The 11,241-nt window shown below is 36.6% G+C and overlaps 1 protein-coding gene across 1 annotated transcript in view; it reads right to left on the reverse strand.

Moving 5' to 3' along the window:
- Window positions 1–9,496, reverse strand: part of HAAO (3-hydroxyanthranilate 3,4-dioxygenase) — a 44,916-nt gene extending 35,420 nt beyond the window's left edge. The window contains exons 1-5 of the mRNA XM_063441461.1: window positions 9,298–9,496; window positions 7,499–7,577; window positions 5,868–5,951; window positions 2,927–3,033; window positions 1,487–1,579 (exon numbers count right to left, since the gene is read on the reverse strand). Of these exons, the coding sequence (XP_063297531.1) occupies window positions 1,487–1,579; window positions 2,927–3,033; window positions 5,868–5,951; window positions 7,499–7,577; window positions 9,298–9,377 (443 nt within the window). The 5' untranslated portion in view covers window positions 9,378–9,496. The remainder of the gene's footprint in view (window positions 1–1,486; window positions 1,580–2,926; window positions 3,034–5,867; window positions 5,952–7,498; window positions 7,578–9,297) is intronic.
- Window positions 9,497–11,241: the final 1,745 nt, after the last annotated feature.

An 11,241-nucleotide genomic window follows, 5' to 3' on the forward strand; every position in this document is an offset into this window, starting at 1 on the left:
CCCCATAAACTCGGTAGACAGGATTGGCGCTCGAAGACCAGCTTTCTCGAGATGCCATATGTCTGGGGTTTTTACACTATATTTGGGGGTTATTTGTGTCAACTGCCTCTGAGCTGGGAGATAATTAAATTACGCAATGTAGGTCACAATTCTCTCCTAAACAGAAGCCTGGGTGAGATGTACTTTGAATCGAGAACCAATGCTGGGGGTCTTAGTAAAAAACCCTCTACTTTGCTCAATAAAGACACACTACTTTTCACCCTTCACCAAGTCTCTGCTGATGCTTGGATGAGAGTTTTAATCACTTTTGTCGTGCGAGAAATAGGGAGAAGCGCTTAGCGGAGATACGTGATCAGGGTGTAGGAGATCTGCTACAGCTGCTTCCAGTACAGGATCTCCAGGTCCCCCGGAGGCACTCTGCCTTTCCTGACATTCAGTTTTAAAAGCAGGATGCCTGGAGATCTGACGCCGGAGGCAGCCTTTACTGTTACATAGTAACATAGGCTGAAAAGAGACATGTGTCCCTCAAGTTCAGCCTTCCTCACACCGTTTGTGAATGGTTTAACCCCTTAAGGTAAGAAAGCACCTGAGGGCCTCTTGGCACCATAACAAGTTAATTTATAAAAAGTTGTTATGGTGGCCGGAGTGTTCTTTGAACTTACTCTTCTAGAGCTGCAATCAATAGCAACAACTAGAAAATAAAGAGGAATAAAATAAATAGGAATAGACCCACTGATTTAGGACAGGTGAAAAATGTAAATGGATTTCCATACAAATAATGCATTTTTAAAAAGTTCTGTAAGTCAAACTCTCTAAAAAAATGTTTTGACTTTGCAAGTTTTCTTTTGGAGTATCCATATTATTGCTAGAAGCACTGCACTTGGATGTTGTGCAAGTATGAGGAGGACTGGATCACAACTTGAAAATCTTTCTAATGGAAAGACTCAGCATGCATAATAATGCCACTAGTGCCTCCCACGACATGCTCGTGACTATACTGTGCACTATAGTAACCTTTTGTACTGTAACATTTAACAGCAATGGGATTTATTCAATCATAATGCAAATTATGGAGTTCAAAACTGCAACATTTAGCACAGTCTAAGCCAAAAGGTTGGACAAGTTGTTATTTCAGCTCTGTTATTTTACCATAATTTTGTTAACTCTCCAGAATCTATACCCTACACACATCGTAGTCCTCAACACAAGTCATGACATTGTTTTTAAAGGGAAACTAGGGTGCCAGGAATACAAAGTCCTCATGGAGTAACCCCACAAAGCTAATTATTGCAGTTTATAAATATCTTCAATAATTAGCTTTGTGGGGTTTTAGGAACCTGGGACACTGCAACCAGACAACTCCAATGAGCTGAAGTGGTCTGGGTGCCTATAGTGTCCCTTTAACTCTTCAGGATAAAACTGTGTCAATTTGAATTCTCTTTGTTCTGCAAAAGCTTCTGAAATCATATAAAAATTTAAGACTTACTCATTTATTATTGGAGCAAGTTGCTTTCCAAGATCTGAACAATAAAACCACTTTTCATACAAAACTTCGGTTGACTTATCTCCAACATAATACCTTGAAAACAAACATACGTCATTTTTATTCTTTTACAGATAGAATTTTTCTTTATTTCTCATGGAATATGAGTGCTTTCATTTCTTTAAATCCGATAACTCTATTTTATATATTCTAGTAACAACAAAATATGAGCACTTTATTTATTTTTGCAGGTTTTACAGTTTTAGAGATCGTTTCCAATAAAGTAGGAAACTGTATGTTTTTGTTAACGAAAAACTAGAGGCACCAAAACAACTTTACATTAATGAAGCAGTGTTGGTGCATAGATAATGCCCTTGCAGTCTCACTGTTCAATTCTCTGCCATTTATGAGTTAAATCACAGCCCTAGCCATACCTCCCAAGCAGGTGACTGACACAATTTTCCTAAATACTTCCTGTTAAGAGAGTTCTAATATTTAAACTATGTTTATTACACAGTCTGCTTAAATTAGATGTTTTTCTATCACCTGCTCTGTTAATAGCCTGCTCAAGCCTGTGTGTGTGATTGAGGTTAATTAATAAGAGATAAAAACCTAAAGTGAACAATGTGCTGATTGCAACCTTTATTGTTTTGTTTTTTTTGTATTGTACAGTAAGGCTGCAAGGACATGATCTATACACCAAAACAGCTTCATGAAGCTAATGCTGTTTTGGTGCCTATGGTATCCCTTTAACTGTTGTGTGTGACTTACCTGGTGTTACGGAACAGAAAAAAAAATACAATTCCAACGTAGAATATAAAGAGAAAAGGGCCTCAAGAGATCCATAAAAAGAAACATGCATTTGAATAAACATGAGTGCAAAGATGCCAATTTTTTTATATATATTTATGGGCCACAAATTGAAGTGCACAGTAAGTAAAAGATACTTACTGTGTGCATTTTCATCCACTTTTTACAGTAGCACAATTATTATTTACTATATGGGTTTTGAATGGTTAGGTGCAAATAATGATAATTAGACATTATGACTCAGTATAATAATGTTGGATAAACTTTGCAAATGATTTTTATATTTTTGGATAAACTTTTAAAATAATCTGACATTATGAAAAAAAAATTTGTAATGTGTTGAAAACTTTATATATTAATAGATATTTTTATATATGATATATTTTTTATATTTTAATATTTTGAAAAAAATAATTTTAAAAGTTTATCTAAAAATATTAAATAATTTTAAAAGTTTATCCAACAATTATATATCGATGCATGTTCTCATTATTGTGATTTTCTTTTTCTTCAATTGCATCTGGTTAGTAGATGCCCACCATTGTGTGTTATCTAGGTGTGTTATTTACTAATTCTAAGAATTATGATCAAATCCATGAATTCCTTCAGCAATTTATACAATAAATATTTTACCTGAGTCCGTCTTTCTCTTTTCCCAACCTCCTTCTCTCAATAACAAGCCCTACTGTATTCTTAAACCTCTGTGGGGAATGTGGGATCCGAGCTGGTAAGAGAAACATCTGTCCAGGGATAATGTGTGTTATTAAAAAAAGGAAACAATTAAAGTAAATATATATTATCCTGCAGCACTAAACCCATGTAAAAGTTAAGCATCATAATTTTGCTTTTTTAGCAATCAAACAGTAGATGTGAAATACTGAGAATGTTTAAAATAGTTTCATGAAATGCCATTTTTTTTTAACAAAGACATCTGCAAGCATTTTTATTCCCAGAGTGGATATTTCCTTTTGTGGGTTCTTATTTTATCTTTCTCCTAGCAATTATCACTGTAGTGCACATCTTAAACAGTTGCGTGATCAGTGATGACAAATATATTAAACTATAATGATGCCAATGAGTTAATGAGAGTTAATATTTGATTTATCCGGATCCAGGGACATTTCCATTTACCAAGTTCTCTAATCACATGTAAAAAACGTGATTGCCGGGAAATAATTGCATTTATTTTCATTTACGCAACCAATGAAATACTAGAATAAATAGAACAGACTCGTGTATTTCTTTAGTTGTATTTAGAGATTTGTAATCTGCCTGAGCGGGCCACAAAACAGGCCCCAAACCATCGCTCCTGGTGAGGGGTTTGATGTGTTTGGAGAGCAATATTGCCCAGGGGCTGAGGGGAAATTGTTTGTTGAATAATTTGGATAGTAGTGATTGGATGCTGCCTCATAGGGGTTTAAGTTTTGGGCATTTCCACCAGCAGTGGAGGAAAGTGCCTACTGCACTGCGTTGTTTCCAGCATAGGTGGTTAGGGAGGACTTGCATGGCTGCCAGGCGGTGAGGTGTTAGGTACCACTTGAAAAGTATATTGTAAGCTTGCTCAAGGTGTGTTACACAGATCGTAAGTGAGGCGGTGGATTGCCACACAGTGTGGGAAAATATATTTGATCCCCTGCTGATTTTGACCACTGAGAAATAAATGATCAGTCTATAATTTTAATGGTAGGTGTTTTAACAGTGAGAGACCGAATATCAAAAAAAATATCCCAAAAATAAAACGTATGTCAAAAAAGTTATAAATTGATTTGCATGTCAATGAGTGAAATACGTATTTGATCCCCTATCAATCAGCAAGATTTCTGGCTCCCAGGTGTCTTATAGGTAGTGCTCCTGATCTCAGCTCATTACCTGTATGAAAGACACCTGTTCACAAAAGCAATCAATCAGATTCCACACTTTCCACCATCCACCATGGCCCAGACCAAAGGGACAAGATTGTAGACCTACACAAGGCTGGAATTGGCTACAAGACCATCGCCAAGCAGCTTGGTGAGAAGGTGACAACAGTTGGTGTGATTATTCACAAATGGAAGAAACACAAAATAACTGTCAGTCTCCCTCAGTCTGGTGCTCCATGCAAGAGCTCACCTAGTGGAGTTTCAATGATCATGAGAACGGTGAGGAATTAGCCTAGAATTACATGGGAGGATCTTGTTAATAATCTTAAAGCAGCTGGGACCATAGTCACCAAGAAAACAATTGGTAAAGCACTACGCAGTGAAGGACTGAAATCCTGCAGTGCCTGCAAGGTCCCCCTGCTCAAGAAAGCACATGTACAGGCCCCTCTGAAGTTTGACAATGAACATCTGAATGATTAAGAGGAGAACTGGGTGAAAGTGTTGTGGTTAGATGAGACCAAAATCGATCTCTTTGGCATCAACTCAACTCGCCATGTTTGGAGGAGGAGGAATGCTGCCTATGACCCCAAGAACACCATCCCCACCATCAAACATGGAGGTGAAAACACTATGCTTGCGGGGGAGAGTGGGGTGTTCTGCTAAGGGGACAGAACAACTGCACCGCATCAAAGGGACGATGGACGGGGTCATGTACCGTCAAATCTTGGGTGAGAACCTTCTTCCCTAAGCCAGGGCATTAAAAATGGGTATTCCAGCATGACAATGACTTAAAACACATAGACAAAATAACAAAGGAGTGGCTCAGGAAGAAGCACATAAAGGTCCTGGAGTGGCATAGCCAGTCTCCAGACCTTAATCCTAGAGAAAATCTGTGGAGGAAGCTGAAGTTTCGAGTTGCCAAACATCAGCTTTGAAACCTTAATGACTTGGAGAGGATCTGCAAAGAGGAGTGGGACAAAATCCCTCCTGAGAGGTGTGCAAACCTGGTGGCTGACCTCTGTGATTTCCAACAAGGTATTTGCCACCAAGTCGAAGGGGTCAAATACTTATTTCACTCATTGACATGCAAATCAATTTATAACTTTTTTGACATGGGTTTTTATTTGTATTTTTTTTTTTTGGTTATTCTGTCTTTCACTGTTAATATAAAACTACCATTAAAGTTGTAGACTGATAAATTTCTTTGCCAGTGGGCAAACGTTCAAAATCAGCAGGGGATCAAATACTTTTTTCCCCTCTCTGTATGTCTAAACAGTCTGTGGGATCTTCTGGTGGATCACGGTCTGCCTCCCATGCTGCAATGTATGGGAGGGTGAGGTTGGACGTGTGTGTAGCTAAGGAGAGCTAAATGTCTAAGATCTGGCCCTTTCTTGTGGGAAATCTGACACAGTCTTTTTCGAAGGGCATGAGGGGGGCCGAGCCAGCTTATTGGATGATCTGGGTGGTATGAAACAAAAGTGATCGAAGGTGGGGTTCTCTCACCAGCAAGAAATAAACACTGGCAATTAGGCTCTAAGAAATAAAGTCTAATATATTTATTTTTCCATGGGAAAAAAAAAAACTAGGTAAAAGTTAGCAGCAACTTGAAACATCTTTGTGATGGTGACGTAATCATTGCGTTTGTGCTTTCTGCAAAATCCAAAAATGCTTTATACAGCTACTAGAAAATTTACAAATAGATGTATTTCTTGTACCTCTCCTTCTTTGATGTGGATATCTTTGTGCTTTCCATTTTCAATTATCTTCAGACACATGTCTCCTTGCAGTTGGTAAAATAGCTATAAAAGATAAGCATTTGGTCAGCATTATCTTCAAGTTTTATGAACTCTACATTGGTCATATGTTTTTGTGTTGTCTGAACTGTATGTGACATCTCTTAAATGGTAATGTCCAGTAATTTGTCTTAGCACAAACAATTTATTTAAAATGCATGAAATAGAAGCAATGGGGTTATATATATATATATATATATATATATATATATATATATATATATATATATATATATTTATTTTTTTAGTTAGTATATTAACCATTTAGGGAATTAATCTTTTCCAAAAATCTGTGGGTTTGTGATGGAGGCCTTTTTTGCACTTTTGCTATGAGTTTTGTACTTTATCACTTTCATATTAAGTACACCCATACATATATTATATTATTTTTAAAGGACAGATAGGGCTTTCATCATAAACCCTATATGTATGAATAGCAAACTACAAATATGGATAAATCATTAAAATATGAGGACATTTCAAAGTATTGTTTTGCTTATTACTATGTCTACATAAGTAGTGCAACTAAAAAAAGAAACAATGGACATAGATTGTTAATAATAGTTTTAACGGTTAAAAAGCCTTATAAGTCTGGTATTTCACTTATTTTAGGGAGATATAGAGCATATACTGCAAGGAATAAATCATGGTTTTAAAGCAATACATTTGCAAAATATGTTTATTTCGCTATGTCTATGACACTTCATTATTAAGACATCAAGAAATCTGGCTGCCACAGAGGATACAGGGTACGATGGTTGTCACAAAGTGCATAAGTGGCAGTGCCATACAATAGACCGTGGCTAGAATGAAGGGTTTAACCCCTTAAGGACCAAACTTCTGGAATAAAAGGGAATCATGACATGTCACACATGTCATGTGTCCTTAAGGGGTTAAGGGTTTTGCATGGACTCATGTTTTTGAATGGTTTAAAATCTTACTAGGGGTTTACTGGGCTCCACTCCCTGCCTCCACTACTAATGCAGGAGAGCCGATAGTTCCTAAGTTCTTCTAAGGGAAGATCCTTTAAACAATTTAGTCAAGCAATAAATCTTTGTTAAATAAAGATACTCTAAGAAATTGCAAATAAAATGCTCTTACTATGCTCTCTGGTATTAATCACAGGAAATACCTTACAAATGAATAAGTATTGCATGCCTCCCCACACTCCCACTTTCGTGGGACAGTTCCGATTTTGGACTTTTCCAGTCCCACCATCTGATTAAGCTGTCCCAGGACAGCACAGTGCAAAAGCATCATTAGACTCGTTTGCGCTGTGCAATAGGCACTAGGTCAATACAGCACTCCCTGCAATGCCCACACAGTCCCGTTTCTCCCCTTCTGGTTATTGGAAGGACTGATTTTGCATGCATGTATGTATACAAATTTACTAGTAACTGGGGTACAAACTGTGGGTGCTGGAAGAACCCTGTTTATTTGGAAAACAACTCATACAGGTTTGACCTTTTTCATTGGCTAGGAACATAAATTAATATGCCCACAATGAAAAAAAAAAATACACAATATCCTTGTGTGATATTCATCAAAACTACCTCTTCTCCTTCTTGAATGTGATAATCCATTCGTTGGTTTGGGCCTCCAACAAACATTACAGTCAGTTGACCATTATGCCTGTAAAAGTTATTAAGAAAAAAAAGTTTTAATCTCCTTGAAAAATGTGGCTCCATGTAATCCTCTAACATCTTTGACAATTAATAATGCAAATGAACTACCTACTCACCTGGCTATACATTTAATTAAAACACACAAGTTGCCTTCAATTATTGGCTAAATGACTACCAATTTTCACAAATATTACTTGCAATTATCTTACTAACTTGTCATTTATTCATTGTTTCTTAAAACGATGTTTATCAAAGCTGTACACTATGCATATATGTTCCTGAAATGTGTACATGGAAATCTTTAATTCAGGTGTTTGTCATTTAATACATATAACAATAAAAATTCACACAGGAAGAGAAGAGGAGCTAAAATTGAGAGAGGTTAGAGTGACCACAGAAAGGAGATGTAGAAGGAGCTGTGATGGGAAAAAAAAATGAGAATTGAAAATGTAGCTGTAACTCAAAAAGTATGTGGTCTACGGGAAAATGAAAAACAGAAAACTAAATTAAAATGAGGAACAGGCATATGAAGTCTGATTTGGGACACCATCAGAGCTGTTGGTTTGTGTATTACACTGGGCACTTCAAATGTTTATATTCATTTTCATTTGATATCTTTGCACTTCTATTTGTACACTCATTGTGTGATGTTGATATATAAATACAATACTCTATGTATCTAGTTTTGTATTAATTTGTATGTGTCAATACATTGTCTCTATTTAAGCAGATTGTCTGTTTAACCCCTTAAGGACACATGACATGTGTGACATGTCATGATTCCCTTTTGTTCCAGAAGTTTGGTCCTTAAGGGGTTAAACTTTAAAGCTTCCTAGTATACTGTATCTACTAAATAGCTAACTCAGGATTGTAAAGGACTCCCCTTTTGTGAAGCAGCAACAGTGAGTCTGACTAATTAGGACCACTCTGTTATTTCTTAATATTTACATCTGCCATTTCTTAATATTGCATTATTTGTGTAGGTCATTCCCTAGAAATAACTTTTTAGACGTGATATAGATTATTATCATTTCACTTTTGGTGTGTATTGCCATTTTCAGCTGTTTGAGCTATTATCACTAACAGATAGTTTTTACACATTTTGTTGAGCACAAAATAACTTAATTGAAACAGTTAAAGTTTTGTGACAAAATACATCAAATCTGTGTTAACAAATGGGAAAATCTAAAAATTCATTCTCTCTCAAAAACATGCTTACTGTCATGTTTGTGTAAGTGATCTATAAGTAGGAAAAAATTGCCAAGACATTTTACTAAGACATTTTGTCCACCATTACAACTACATACATTTGTAAAATGTTAGGTGTAAATATATTGTGCAAATTAAAGTGTACTATTCTAAAAAGTGGTACAAAAATGAAAAAGTGGAGGAATTTCCAATGGAATGTGTCTGCTGGTGGCACTGGTTTCAATGGAGACCGCTCCACTTTTAGCACTTTAGACCAGTCAGAACAGAGCACTTTCATAATAATTAATCAATGTATCCATAAATATGTCACAATTCTGGTTATAACTTCAGTTAAAGGAAAATGTGTACGTGGGAAAACACTATATATCTATCACTTTATATGATATAGAGAGAGAAAGTGTGTGTACTAATAAATCAATCAAAATAAAATCATAGATTTAACAATTTAACATATTTTACATATTTGAATTGTGTATTAAACTATTTATTTAGAACCCAAACCAAAAGATGTTACTTACATTAGCTTATTGCAGACTGGAGGTAAAAAACATGCTTTGTTGTCTTCTACCCATCTGTCAACATTTACAGTCAATGCCATAAGTACAAAATAAAAAACAAATGTATTTAAATTCAGAAATCCAAAGTGGACTGTGTGCAGTTCCTCGTTTGTTACTTAACTGGACTTAAAACAGGAACACTAAATAGAGCTCTGTGTTTACTGATCAAAGGTTGCTGTGGATTGACCTCTGTCAACATAATACATTTCAATTTAACAAGTGTGTGTTACAGCAAGTTAATAATCCACATTGACCAGTATGTGTGTTTTTCAATGTTTGGTAGCATTAAACTGCGATATAAGCATGCATTGGTGTATTTTGGTTTAAAGGTATACAGAGTAATGCATTTAAATAATTGCAGAGTTATTCGCTAAAGTGAGGAGTGTCAGGAAATCAAAGTGAATTTCAAAATCCAAGCCAAAAGAACTAAATTAGAAAATAAAAACAAATCTGTAAGTCAATCCTGTTTTCAATTTGGCTATTTGGGCCTTAAATGTGAAATTCACTTTGAATTTGCGGCAGTTCTATAGTAAATAACCCTGTATATCATAGTTTTGGATCCTGAAGCTTGGGCAAGGACAAGGGTTACACAATTTTATTTGTTGCAAATTTTTACATGGTATAAGGTAAAATGGCAAAATTAAATCATGTAATTGTGCTACATATATTCTATTATTTTTCAAATTTAAACAAATGACATTGAAATCAGGTGATTTGTTAAACATGAAGGAGGTATTTAAAGGGACACTATAGTCACATGAACAACTACAGCTTAATGTAGTTGTTCAGGTGAGATCTATAGCTCCCTGCAGGCAATCTCTTTCAGAGAAAATACAGTGTTTACATTGATTGATAGGAATACCTCCAGTGGCAGTCACTCACACAGCCACCAGAGGGACTTCCTATCAAGTATGGCTCTAAAAAGGCCATGTACACGTCAAACGTATTAAAATACGTCTGACGTGTGCAGGAGAGAGAAGGCACTGTGTGCGCACCTTCTCTCTCCTGCCTGTCAGCAGAGGAGAGGGGGCGGGCAAAGACCTCGAGCTGAGCTGTCAGCCGCGTGCATGCGCGGTAGTGCGCTCAGGACTTCATAGGACTATGAAGTATGTGCACAAGTGCGGCGAAGCCGCGCATGCGCACAAGGGAGCAATGACGCTTCCGAATTGAAGCATCTGATTGCTCCCTGCTCGCGCCCGCCTGTTTCGTCATTTTGACAAAATAGGGGGTTCAGCTTCACGAGGCTCCCGGCGCTGGAACAAGGAGAGTAAAAATGGCTGCCTGGAGTGTCCCTTTAATTCACCAGTGCAAATTCAACTACCAATAAACTGTTATTTATATTTTTCAAAACTTTGTTTTTGTTAAAAATGCGGTAAATGTTGTATGTATGGGATTACATAAAAATATGACTTAGTTACTAATACAGAGTTATTTACTATCTAAACAATAGCGCTGGGCCAGTATCTGCCAGCCATAAAAAGCCCAATACACAGAAATCAAAGCAATGCTGCCACATTAAACCATTTATAATGGGCAGTTTCACAGGACCTGGTGAATATGATCTATCAGTGCTGAGCAGTTGGGGATTCATCAAAAGTAACATGATGTCTAGACATAGGGTTTAATAACCATTGGACTAGAACAATCCGATATTAACCAATATGAAAGTGGAAAAGCTAAATGTAATGGATAGGTACTATAATTACATATGTTCGGATCATTAGAAATAGCTGTGTCAGGGTCTTACCTGAGGGTGCGAGTCCGGTATGCAGAGAAATATGCTCACCCTTGCAATTAAACACAGGCCAAGATGGTCAGGTAAGAAATCAACCTAGCCTGTGAGTCTGTGCACGAGGGGTGTGCAGGATATTGCTCCAAGTTGCAGTACAGGTAAGGACACAAGCA

This window comes from Pelobates fuscus, chromosome 2 (assembly GCF_036172605.1).
Source record: "Pelobates fuscus isolate aPelFus1 chromosome 2, aPelFus1.pri, whole genome shotgun sequence".
Lineage (NCBI taxonomy): Eukaryota > Metazoa > Chordata > Amphibia > Anura > Pelobatidae > Pelobates > Pelobates fuscus.